This window comes from Sinocyclocheilus grahami, unplaced genomic scaffold, assembly GCF_001515645.1.
Source record: "Sinocyclocheilus grahami isolate Dianchi unplaced genomic scaffold, SAMN03320097.WGS_v1.1 scaffold892.1, whole genome shotgun sequence".
Classification (NCBI taxonomy): Eukaryota; Metazoa; Chordata; class Actinopteri; order Cypriniformes; family Cyprinidae; genus Sinocyclocheilus; species Sinocyclocheilus grahami.
This window is the reverse complement of record NW_015506071.1, coordinates 345,617-359,034: the sequence shown is the minus strand read 5'-3', so window position 1 is coordinate 359,034 and position 13,418 is coordinate 345,617. Positions and strand designations below refer to the sequence as shown.

The window sequence follows — 13,418 nt, the reverse complement described above, 5'->3', positions numbered from 1 at the left end:
AAATAAAACAAAAACAAGCAAAAGAAAAGCAAACAAGCAAAAAGACAAGCAATGGCCAGCGTTTGTTAGTCGCTCCATAGACTTCCCTGTTCTGCCAGCACATGTCATGGTTATACTCATGGAAGCACTCAGTGGCGTGTGGCTCGCTGCGGATGTGGGGGTTTTCATCCTGAAAGAGAGCGCCCCAGCAGGAGAGGGGCTGTGCAGTTGAAGGTTTGGGGAAATCTCTGGTGGCCTCTGGTGGAAGATAGCTGGAATTAGTAGGACATTCGCAATGTTAGAGTTACCTCCATATCAGCTCATGAGATGGAATTAAACTCAGCTGGTCACATCTCAAATAATGTTTAGGAATTTGAAAAAAAAAAAGCAAGAAGAGAAATTTAGAAGTCCAGACAATTGTTGGCCCCCATTGACTTCCATAGTATGGCTGCTTCCAATGGAAGTCAATGTGGAGCTGAAACTGTTTAGTTATTATTCATTATTCAAAATATCTTCCTTTGTTTTCAACAGATGAAAGAAACTCATACATGTTTGGAACAACTTTAGGGTGAGTAAATTATGACAGTTTTAATTTTGGGGTGAACTACGGCCTTTAAGCACATTTATTCCCGCTCATATCAGATAGATAGCCTATTTTCTCATCTAATTTGCCATGTTCAGTTATCAAGAAAATGTCCATCACTGTTATTTTCTGTATATTTATGTTTGTCAGTGTGGTTTAATTGTGTTCTCTTGTTCATAATTTACAATATAACGTAATTTATAAAGGTTTAGATGGTACTAGAGACCAACATAAAAACACTAGCCTCTGTTATATAGTGAGATATGGCACTGTACATGCTACTTGTTGATAATAAAGCATTATATTTAAAAAATCAAATAAAAAAGCCTGCGTCAGGCGCTGAGGCCACCGGAAGTGTTCGAGCCGCCATCACTGACTGACTGACAGCTGAAACCTGGACCTAAATCACCCGATTTGAAGCGCACCAGGATTAGTTTTTAAGATATGTGTATGGAAATTAATCGTTGCTTCAGATGTTATCTGCAATGTTTATGGTCTTTTTGGGCAGGGTAATAATAAATACTAAATTCTCTGTTACAGCTCAGAGAGTCCGGTCCGCGTGTTACATCAAACCTCGGCGGTCTCGTGCGTAAACACGGAAGAGTGTAACGTTACCGGAATCAATCTCATGTGTCACTGTATCACTGACTGAAGCCATGCTTCGCTTAACAGCGCTGCTCGTTGTGTTCCTCTGCTTGCATCAAGGTGAGTCTGTATTCCTCTAGTTATACTGTTAGATGGGGTTTGTGTGGCTGAGGGACGATATTATGTGTTTACATCTAAATCCCTCGTGCGCACTGTATTTGGAAATGAAAAGACAATCTCTACTATTATTCTACATGTTGTTGGCTAATTATTCAGCTAAAGTGCGACGCTTTCCCCACTTTTACAATGCGTGACAGGGGCCGAGGTGGTAAAGAGTGTGTGGATGAACCACATTCCTGCTTCAGAAATGTACTTAAATAGGAGTGACTTCCTGCTTCAAGTCGCCTTTGTTTACACGTTGCCACATATGCGTGTGTGTTCCCTGTTTACTGGATATTATCTTGCTAAATCAGTACAAATATGCAGACATATGAAAAATGAAAGTGAAAACCAACATGAAGTGTCCTAGTAAAGTGTTGGGGCCACCAGAAGAAATGAGATGCGCTCTGGCACTGATTCTGCAAGTCTGAGGAGCTCTTCTGGAGAAATGGGATACTATTCTTTCAAAAGATATTCCTTCATTTGGTGTTTTGATGATATTATAGGCTTAAACTGTGCGTTATGCCCAAGATTTGATTGTGATTTTTGTGGTATTTTCCAGTTTGCTCCAAAGCATTGCCAGGTAACGCTCTAGGAGAACCTCCTAAGCCACCGGACACAGATGAAGATACGGCTGTTTTGCAGATCACATCAGCAAATGGGCCAAAAAGTAATGACGCCAGCACATCAAAGATTGATGATCCTGTGAGCACAGTGGTTGAAACCCCAAATGAAGAAAAGACGACCACATCTGTCAGTAATAAAGTGGTTAAAACCCCTCAAATTATTAAAGCTAATCCTGATAGCGATAATAATGCTGCAAAAGATGGAAATAAACAAACCCTACCTTACCCCAATACAGCAGATAATGAAAACACAATCCCGGAAACTGTTACAAAAGATACAGATGTGTCAAACAATGAAGGAACTGGTGAAGACAAGCCGCCCACACTTGACCTAAATAAAAAAGACGATGACGCTGGTAAACCTGATGTAGGTGCACCAAAAGCAGGTGGTAGTGTTAAAGAGAAGACGACCGCAGAGGAACAAAATAAAGAAGATGGAGATGGTGGAGAAAACCCAACAGATGATAAAACGGGTCAAGAGGAGCATAAAGACGGTGGAGATGTACCAAGTGGTAAAAAAGGTGAAAAGCCAGCCACAGCTGACCAAAATGAGGTTGATAACAATAGTAACCCTGCACTTTCTGAAGAAGGTGGAGATGAAAAGGATGACAAGAGTGTAGAGAGGATGACCACACCTGAGAACCCTACAGAGTTTACTGAAACGGCTGAAGGTAAAGGTGCTGTTGAGCATGCTGCTGGTGAACCTTCAGATGAACAGGATACGTCTAACAGCAAAACAGGAAAGAATGGCGATAGCAAGCAAAATGTTCAATCAGAGAATGCAGAGAACAGCCACTTCTTTGCCTATCTGGTCTGTGCTGTTATACTGGTGGCTGTGCTGTATATCGCAAATCACAACAAGCGCAAGGTTAGTGGGTCCGTTTGTACACAGATTATGTGACCTTTTAATGAAAAGGTCTCCCCAAAACTTTTATTATTTGTAAAAAGACTGATAAAAAAAAGTTATATTTAAAAACTTAAATGTATTCTCACATATATTCAAGGTGTTCAAAGAAAAGATGTCATTATTATGATTATATGTCACTTTTTACTTGGTTATACCACATGAAATTTTGCGAAAATGTGGAATTTTAAATAATGCTAATATTCTTAATGTTAAAGGGGTCATATGATGCTGCCAAAAAAAACATTATTTGGTGTAATGAAATGTTTAAAGTTCAAAAAACACAAACTAGGCATTTGTTGCATCCAGTGGGGACATAATTACTGATTATAATGACTTATACTGTCTTTTTACGCGTTGAATTGCATCGCGCCGCGTAAACATAAAACCCTGTCTACATTTGTGATCGGAGAAATGACAAACAACAAGCGCTACTCTACACTGCCCAAAACTCGCATTTGAATCATCAGTGGCAACGAAAAACACAGCGGCCTACCGTGAGGGGAAGCCCCGGCTTAGCGTGCGCTGAGGCTGGGATAGAGTGAGCTGAGGCGGGCTGGACTCCGCTTTGTCCACGGTGAAAGTTGATGTATTTCCTCAGCGACCAGCACAGATCAGCTCCAGGCATGACGAAGCGGATATCAAACAAAGTAGTTTCGCTTTCATAACCAAGCACACAGCGTTTTCAGGACATGGCTGCAGCGTCAACAATACTACAGAGAGAATAAAAGTTATGCCTTCTTTCTTTGCGTGAACATTTGGGCGTTATGCAAATCTTCCCACATAGTGATGTAGATATGTGGGGGCGTGTTAGAACGAGCCGTTTTAGGTAGGTGTGGTTAACTCTTAACTTTTATAAAGAATATCTCTTTGGATTTGAGACTTTAGTCTTTGCAACTTTACAGATCTTCTTTATGCACCAAGAGCTTGTAACACTCCAAAGAGAAAGGAAAAATTGAAATCGCATCATATGACCCCTTTAATAAATGTTTTAAAAATATTGTGAAGCGAATGTTTTAAGCCATTTCCTTGTCTTTGTCATTTACACTCTTTATTTATCATTAACCCAAATGCGAGTTAAACTCGGCTATGGCAAGTAAATAAAAAGCTCCTCGCTCTTTGTTGAATGTAACCTAATTAGGAACGGCAATATAGTACGTGATTGAAATCATAAGAACAACACTGATTTCGCTTTTCTAACTATAGCCACTTTTCCACCATCAGGCCAAACCCTTCTCATTGCTTAAAGAGCAGGTCATATGGGTTTTTGAAAAATATCTCTTTTGCAGTTTATAGCGTAGCTATCCTTAAATGAAAACAATCTGCAAAGTTGTTAATCACGAAAGTAAATAAAGATATTGTCTCTCAAAAGAGTCACCCTTAACGAGTCGTCATATTTTCGAATCTTTTGCCTGTTACCGGTATACGTCACTGGGTAACACATTTGCATAATCCCGCCTGCTCGCGAGTCTGACCTGCCCAGGGCGCAGGTACGCATGCAGTGTGAGCGCGGAACAGATCCTATTTTGTGTGCGCTACTGTCATCATTACGACCGCAAACATATTCTATTACTACTACTACACTACACTTTTCAATAAATTTAATTCAATCAAGTATATTTAGGTTTATAATGGCTCTGGTTCTTACCTTATTGATGAACTGGAAATGTAGTTTGCGAGTAAAGCTGCAAATTATTTCATTAACCTCAGCTGTCTCCATAATAATTTTCAGATACATACAAGTGAAAATCAATGCACGGCATAAATTATAAATTAATTATTAATTATTCGGCAGAATATTAGCGAAAGTGGTTTTCTCCGTTATCTCATGCATGACGTAAGCGTGCTCCGGCCCGGAAAGTTTAGTGCAAGTGTGAGTGCAGGCCAGCGGGGGAGTGGGGAGGGGGGATAATCGCGCCCGGGCTCGGTTCAAGGCAACCGTGCCTAGTGCGAGTACACCCTTAAAACGTCTAATAAAGAAAACATCTATTGCCACTTTATTAAATTGTTACAGTTTCTGCCTCGGTGGAAATGTATAGACCAATCAATTGTCTTATATTTGAAATGAAATGATATTGTGTTCTGTATTCTGTTTTCCAGTGAGAAAATCCGGTCAGACGAGTCAGCGGTGGTGGAATCGAAATATTTGAACTGATTTTGAAACTTGAATTATCCATAATGAGGCATATATCACCACTCATAAACACTGCACAGCAACTGTCACTAATTCATCCAAAACGATATTAATGATGACAAATTCTCATCCATCCATAGCATGTCAGGTATGTTGAAGACGATGTCTATTGCAGCTCTAAAATTTCTGGGATGATCTTCATTTAGGTTTAGAGGTTTAGGTTTCTTCATTTAGAAATTCGCTGTAGACGTTGGTTCTGTAACCTCTCGTTCTATTTAATTACCAAGCCTTTTTTTGGTAGTTACGTGGTTTTCTTTGTTTTTTTTCCTTTTTTCAATTTATTGCTGGGCAAAATTGTGTAATACAGAAGAAAAATATATGCATGATATTATTAGTTTATGTTGGCTGCTTGAATGATGTTTTATGGGAGATTGGGAATGATTGAGTTTTGAATTGTTCTGAGCGCTGCTGTACCACTTGAAGCTGATCGCACACATTTATGGGACATGAAGTTATTTCTACAGGTGTGGACTAGAAAAGAAGCAGCAAGCATTTGTTCCTACGTTAAAGATGTTCTAAACCGTATGAATGCATCTTATCTGCTAAATCAGCTTTGAAGGGCTCAACAAAAAGAATTCTCATCCATCCATAGCATGTCAGGTATGTTGAAGACGATGTCTATTGCAGCTCTAAAATTTCTGGGATGATCTTCATTTAGGTTTAGAGCGTTACAAACTCATAATTGAAATTCGCTGTAGACGTTGGTTCTGTAACCTCTCGTTCTATTTAATTACCGAGCCTTTTTTTGGTAGTTACGTGGTTTTCTTTGTTTTTTTTCCTTTTTTCAATTTATTGCTGGGCAAAATTGTGTAATACAGAAGAAAAAGATATGCATGATATTATTAGTTTATGTTGGCTGCTTGAATGATGTTTTATGGGAGATTGGGAATGATTGAGTTTTGAATTGTTCTGAGCGCTGCTGTACCACTTGAAGCTGATCGCACACATTTATGGGACATGAAGTTATTTCTACAGGTGTGGACTAGAAAAGAAGCAGCAAGCTTTTGTTCCTACGTTAAAGATGTTCTAAACCGTATGAATGCATCTTATCTGCTAAATCAGCTTTGAAGGGCTCAACAAAAAGCGCGCCAATTGAAGAGCACTAAATGTCAGCATTAAAAAAAAAAAACTAAAATATAATAAGTGCTATAGTTTAGTAATGAACTGCATTCTGTCATTTGATAAAAAAAACCCGGATCTGATCATTAAAAACATCTGAACTGAATCCAGTGCAGCAATACAGACCTTACTTGCTGTCATAAAATAGTAACTTTTACTACAGTGTGGCTTACAAGTCTGAGATCGCCATCAAAATGTCTATATTTTGCATTATTTTCTCATTTATTAGTACATTCATTGTAACATAATATGTTGTTGTTGTTATTTAACGACAGCAACAAGTCGATTAATTCTACTACTACTACTACTAATAACAACAACAACAGAAATGATTTATTTAAGAATGCTTCCTGGGTTAATGACACTAAGTAAACAGTAAAAAGTTCATCAGTCACATATTAACTGACACACCTTGAATCTGATCGATCGGACTGTGAGTGTGAGCGTGAAACAGCAGCGGCTGTATTAACACCGCTGTGTTGCCAGGTCCGGGGTTTTCACGCGGAACGGGCTGCTTTTAACACTGTTGCCGCGGGTTGAAACGACCCTAATAACGTGATATTTAGCCCCTGGAATGCGAATTGTATTAAGGTAACAACGCCAAAAACACTTGTATTTTACCCCCCGGAACGGGACTTTTACCGGAGGACCCCCCACTGGGCGGGTTTAATTGTGAAGACCTGGCAACCCTGCACCAGAGTGAGCGCAGACTGATCTGAGAGCGGCTGTTAGTTTGCGTCACACTGAACGCGGAAGTGAGTGAGTGAGTGCTGGAGGAGATTACAGCGAGAAGGATGAGGCAGAGCCATATAACGCCGTTTCACTCGCCTTTATTCCCGTGAAATACAGTTAAAGGCGATGGACGAGTTTCCCCAGCTCATGTGATTGTGATCCGAAAGACAGAGACTGTCATTATTACCACGGTAAGACTCCATTATCTAACATTAGCCAGCTAGCTGCACATATTCATGAATAATCATCATGCATACCATAACAGTTCACATATTTAAAAAAAAAAAGAAAATCAATAAAGGCGGCCCCAGCTGTTGGTTATTTTGCGATATGATGCAAAATATTGTAAAGTGAGTTTTTAAAAGTGTTTGAAGCTGTAACACTTTATTCGGTCCAGCACAGTAAATAGTATTACTTGCTCACTACTTAGTAGTTAATATTATACTCACTTATGAAGTTTGCTACTGTACCTTTAAGACTTGTCTATGTAAACGAATGTGTCTTCATTAAGTTGATGTAGTTGCATAGTACATCTACTAAATTCTTTCATTCACAAGTGCAAGAGAAATGCAGTTTTGTCTGTGTCACAGGGTTGGAGGCGTAGACTGAGGACGCTGGCCGCATGATGTTGGACCACGCCGATGTGAGTTTGACCCCGGATGAACGGGTGCGGGCCTTGACCAAGAAGGGCATGGCTGTGGAGATGAATGAGGCAGTGCCCCTCCGCCGATACTTCCGCTCGGGCTTGGAGGTGATCCGCATGGCCCATGTGTACGCCGAGGAGGGCAACACAGAGCACGCCTTTGTCCTCTACAACAAATACATCACGTAAGAAGGCCTGAACACAGCTCTAGCTCAGTCTGTTGCATTTTAAAGGGACACTTCAACTGAAAAAATAAAGGCTCTTTTTTATCATTTACTGACCTTCATGTTGTTTCAAACCTGTGTGACTTTCTTGCTTGCATCTGTGGAACACACAAGATGCTTTGGCTCTAATGTTTGGTTCCCAACGTTCTTCAGAATGCATTCCTTTGTGTTTTCCGCAAAAGAAAGAAAGTCAAATGCGTTGGGAACAACATGGGAGTGAGTAAGTAATGACAGAATGGTCATTTCTGGGTGGAGTATCTCATTAACTTAAATGGGAGTCATCAGTTATGTGTGAGTAATATTGGTAATGTCCAGTTTACTTACAACAGGTTTAACTCTGGTTCTTTTTAACCCACCAGGCTTTTCATCGAAAAGCTCCCCAAGCATCCGGAATATAAGCTGTGTGGTATTCCTGAGAAGAAGGAGACTTTAAGGGTAACGTAGTCTAGTGAACTCGGCTAGATCGGTAATCTCGAATGATCATTATACCATGTTAGTTGCCTCAGTTTTGATGTTGTTCCTCACACAGAAGCTAAAGGAGACCGCCTTTCCTCAAGCAGAGCAGCTGAAGAAGCATTTACTGAGGAGATATGAGAAAGAATATGCTGAGTTTATCAGCAAAAAGGTGAGGCATTTTTTTCCAAAAAATGCCAAAATCCATTTTTTTTAAAGCGAAACTGATGAAACCTGTCAAGAACATGTGTTTTTTTTTATTCTCACATGTTTTCCATGACAATTTAACACATTTCCCAAATTCTTTTAACGGTAATACATTCAGACATTAGTTTTTCCCTAAATTCTAGTAATGTTATTGTAATTCCATAATGCTAGATATACAATATATTTTTATTACCACGAAAATCCCCAGAGCCTCCCAATCCCCAGTTACCATGATGAACATATATATGTATGTATGTAGTATTTGTTGCTCTGCCTTATGAAATAATAAAAAAATATTTATGATTTTTTTTTAAACAAAACATACTGTATTACTTTAATGAATATCCAATGAGACTATTGAGAGTCACAATACAAAAAAATTTATTTATTTATTAATTTTATTTTTTTTACCTTTTTTTCTTTTACAAAATAGTATTTGTCTAATAGTAATTTTCTATATGCATTACTGACGTGTTTGGTGTAATTCATTTCAAAGTTAAAGATGCACATGGCGTTTTCACCTTGGTCAGTCTTATGAGTGTGGTTCTGTCGTCTGCCAGCGTGCAGAAGCTCAAGCACTGGAGCGGGAGTTGTCTCGGCAGCGTGAGCTGGAGGCAGAGAGACACCGTGTGGCGAACATGCAGCGGAGGCAACTGGAGCAGGAGCAGTTCAGCAGGTTTGAGGAGATGATCCGGCAGCAGGACCGTCAGCACGAGTTCAACACACCAGCGCCTCACCAAGACGACGGACTGCTCATCCCTGGGATCCAGGGTCCCCCTTTGCCCTACCTAGAGTCCCCCACTCCCCCTCAGAGTCCACAGTACCACTCGGCCAATCACAGCACTCCGTCAGCTCCCAGCTCGGCTGCACCCCCGACTGTGGACCGCTCGCTTAAACCGGGTCACCTCAGCAACACCAGTACGGCTAGATCTCAAACCACACTAGACGTAGAGCAGCCTCTAGTTCTGTGTTATCAGGTTGTCACGGAGTTGTTCTTTGTGTTTCAGCTACATTGGTTGATGGTTTACGTCAGATTGCTGTTCCTGCTGAGCTTTGCAGCAAATTTCTGCGATTGGCCAATAACAACACCATAAGAGCAGTGGAAACCTGTGGGATACTCTGTGGGAGACTGGTATGACTTTGTGATAGAGCTGCACAATTAATCGTTAAAAGATCACGATCTCATTTCTAAATGACAACGATTCGCCTGTGTCTATTAAATCTTTGGGAAAAGTCATACTGGAACATTCAAATCTGTGTTGGCGCTGCCGCTGACACAAAAAGCAGTTACCATGTTTAGGTAAGAAACCGCTTCACAAACAGTCTTTTCAACCACAAAGTATTATTTCTGTATTACAATTATTCATATTATCACAGAAATACTGGGATGAAAGTTTATAGTTCAGATATAAACATCGACGTCTATGGTAGGTATCAAAATAAAGCAAATACAATTTTGAAAGTAACTGGTGCTTCAAATAACTGTGTCGATTACATTGTTTAGCCACCAGGTGTTGACAAGTGACTTCAATTTATTTGCCATTGAATCATTCATTCAAGAGATTCGTTCAAAAACACTGATTCATTCAGAAATGAAACAAGTGAAGTATTTATGAATGTCATTGAATCATTAATTCAAACCAATTTCTCATCATTTTAATATTAAAAATTGGTTTATTAAACATTGTATTTTAAATAAATATATATATATATATATATATATAGATATTCAATATTCAATAGCATTTAATAATGATAAAATTATTTTAAAAAAGCTCAATTAGGAAATAATCATATTGAAATGGCCATTTCCCTAAAGGTCCGTCAGTACAGTGTAGGCTGGGCTTCGTGCAAAACGTTTCGCTATCGATACCGATACCTTGACTTCGATACCAGTTCCTGAACGATACTTTTTCCAATACCAGTTTTATGAAATCCGTTTTAACAAGATTACATTACCTCAAACTTTGGTTTTATAAGGAACAAAAAAGCACTAAGGAACAAAATGTAACCAACACAATTAATCAGTGCAAATAGTTTTAATAAAGTTCAAATAGTTTTCAGTTTCCACACCTTTTAGGCTATGTTTACACTAGTACGTTTTCATTTCAAAACGCATTGCTCAGACAGAATCATCACTTCTATTCATTTTCCACTGATTTACTGATGAGCGTGAGCTGCTTCTAGCGCTGTCTCAGTCTGATTTCTCTTCTGCGATCACTGTCCTGAAGTCCATGATCTGTCAATCATTTTACGGGTTCATATTTCGCCCTGTCTCCTGTGACAAATGTCCATTCCCTTCTGCGTTCAGTTCTGTACATAAGAAACTAAGAAAAACATTTCTACGGATGAAACATGAAGCTAATAAACACACGATTACGGCAGTATATGATTAGTATGCGATTTTCATGAGATTCTGCCTATTTTCATAACAATACAGTGTGTTTACATGAGAAATGCTAAGCAGGTGTAGCGATGAGCTTGATATAAAAGGCTACAAATAGCATGCTTCAGCAACATTATATGACCAAAACCCTCATTAGATCGCAATCGGAGGTTATTACAAACACTCGATGGTGGTTTTAGAGTGAGTAAAAGCATAGTATAAATCTGATAAATTGTCTTATGTAGCATGGATGGAGATCTTTTCTGAAATGCAGTAGAAACAGCCGTTTGAATGTGGATCGTTTTCATTTTTAAATGCCGTTTTAAAATAAAAGCACACTAGTGTAAATGTAGCCTAATGCCCGCTTCAGACTACACGATTTTAGCCCGATTTTGCCACGATTTGCTTGACGTAGGGTGTCGTGGGGATTCGTAAACGACAATGGGCGTCGGGACGCAAGATTCCATCGTTTCAGCACGTGTAGTGTGTCATAGTGGACGACAGCCGATTCCGCGTCTGTGATGCTTCACGACAGAAAGACTAGCATGTTTAATTTTTTTTCTGTCGTCTACGACGAGTTCTGTCACATTGGTGACGTTGACCAATAGCAGCACAGAAGCTCTTTCATACACTGGTTTCAAACATGGCGAAACGAAAGAGAGATGATGGTGCTGCTAGGTGGAATTATGAGATGGAGGAAAGGTTTGTGGAGCTGTGGCAACAGTACTCCTGCCTGTATGATGTGTCATCAAGGGACTACCACGACAGAACAAAGAAAGAAATATGCTGGTGAACTATAGCGGAAGCGCTTCAGCAATGTTTACACTCTTGTTTTCGGAAGCCAGTCGCTAGTTCCGCCTTCTTGATGAATGGTCGGGAAGCAACGTGTAGTCTGACATGTTGCTTGTCCACGACACAACAAGATTTTAGGAGTCAAAATTGTGTAATCTGACACAGTGACTATCGTGACCGACAAAAATATTGTGTAGTCTGAACCCGGCATTACATCTATGGGGGTCAGGCCTCACGTATGAGTCACATCTCTGGGCGGAACCGGCATAAACTAGTGTTTTTACTTGAAGCTTCAAGCCTGCAGCACGCTTACTGACTCACTGACGTTCACAAGATTAACCCCTTAGGTATTGACATTTGGTACTGTATAACAGGAAAAATTTTCGATTCTCTATGGCAGTGGTTCCCAACCACATTCCTGCAGGCCCCCCAATACTGCACATTTTGCATGTCTCCTTAATCAAGCACACCTGATTCAGATCATCAGCTTATTAGCTGAGACTCCAAGACCAGAAATGGGTGTGTCAGATAAAGGAAACATGGTAAATGTGCAGTGTTGGGGGGCCTCCAGGAATGTGGTTGGGAACCACTGCTCTATGGCAGTGGTTCCCAACCCTGGTCCTGGAGGCACCCCGACACTGCATGTTTTGCATGTCTCCTTAATCAAACACACCTGATTCAGGTCATCATCTCATTAGTAGAGACTCCAAGACCTGAAACTGGAGTGTCAGAGAAAGGATACGTGCAGTGTTGGGGTGCCTCAAGGACCAGGGTTGGGAACTCTATGAGGCTCTATGGAATTGAGGCAATTCGGTCGGTGTCTTAAAAAGTATCAAACTGGATACCCAGCCCTAGTACAGTGGATGCATACTGTTGTCTTATTAGTCATTCAGATGTCACAGTCTCTCCGACTCACCCCACAGACTCACCCCACTCAGACGGCCTTCCTGTCCAGCGTTGACCTGCACACTCACTGCTCATACCAGATGATGCTGCCGGAGTCCATCGCCATCGTCTGCTCTCCCAAATTCAACGAGTAAGTCCAGCCGTGAGAGACATGACAGCAGTGACAGTTACAAGTGAGATGCTATGGCCCCAAAAACTATTTGGACACTTAATTCAAAGTTACACTTAACTTCAAAGTGTCTGAATCATTCATTAGTGAATCAGACAGATTTCAGCCCGAACTGTGTTATAGACACAAAACAGTGTTGAAGTCAGACCTCACTTGCTCACTGTAAGGTCCAGCATGGATAATAAGTTTATAGTTTGCTTGTTGATGATCTCTGAGGTGTTGTATTTCTGCTGTGCAATACAGTGCTTCTCAATCAGGGGGCCGGGATTCAAGCACACTACCAAGTTGACTTAAAATAATTGAAATAAGACCAAACAAGGTTTAAAATAAGCTAAAAATGGCTGTTGCTACAAATATACATTGCTGCTTTTGTGATCCAGGGTCACATATTATATTTTTTATTGAATAGCAAAAATGTTTAATTATGTCAAGCTCTAACATGTTTTAATGGGTTTATTGGAACGACTAGGAAGCTAACCGATTATGATTTTTAGAGCTCAAAAAGTTGTGGAGTTTATATTGAATATACTTTTTTTTTTTTTGTTATATCAAGTTCTAAAACATTTTATTGGATAGAAAATTCGGAGAAATTGCTGTTTGGGAGTAAACAAAACAAACAAAAAAACGTTATCACAAATGACTAAAAACTAGTTGATTGTCTGGGATTTCTAAAGCTGGAAAAGTCATGGAAATCAATAATCCTAAAAAGCCATGAGAATTTCTATATTGAGTGTGTGTGTATATATATATATATATA

At 39.8% G+C, this 13,418-nt stretch overlaps 2 protein-coding genes and 1 long non-coding RNA gene across 3 annotated transcripts in view; all 3 read left to right on the top strand.

Annotated features, from left to right (window-relative positions):
* The window catches only part of LOC107563849 (transcription factor 7-like 1-B), a 53,706-nt gene extending 49,704 nt beyond the window's left edge, over positions 1-4,002 (top strand). Inside the window, exon 12 of the mRNA XM_016248817.1 lies at positions 3,945-4,002. Coding sequence (XP_016104303.1) covers positions 3,945-4,002 — 58 coding nt within the window. The remainder of the gene's footprint in view (positions 1-3,944) is intronic.
* Positions 4,003-4,907: 905 nt separating this feature from the next.
* On the top strand, positions 4,908-5,857 carry LOC107563841 (uncharacterized). Its single transcript, XR_001606149.1, has 2 exons — positions 4,908-5,176; positions 5,689-5,857. It is a non-coding gene; the product is annotated as an uncharacterized lncRNA (long non-coding RNA).
* A 1,046-nt stretch (positions 5,858-6,903) lies between these two features.
* The window catches only part of LOC107563848 (STAM-binding protein-like A), a 10,882-nt gene continuing 4,367 nt past the window's right edge, over positions 6,904-13,418 (top strand). Inside the window, exons 1-8 of the mRNA XM_016248816.1 lie at positions 6,904-7,072; positions 7,472-7,709; positions 8,108-8,183; positions 8,278-8,373; positions 8,969-9,326; positions 9,416-9,540; positions 10,720-10,723; positions 12,376-12,622. Of these exons, the coding sequence (XP_016104302.1) occupies positions 7,504-7,709; positions 8,108-8,183; positions 8,278-8,373; positions 8,969-9,326; positions 9,416-9,540; positions 10,720-10,723; positions 12,376-12,622 (1,112 nt within the window). The 5' untranslated portion in view covers positions 6,904-7,072; positions 7,472-7,503. The remainder of the gene's footprint in view (positions 7,073-7,471; positions 7,710-8,107; positions 8,184-8,277; positions 8,374-8,968; positions 9,327-9,415; positions 9,541-10,719; positions 10,724-12,375; positions 12,623-13,418) is intronic.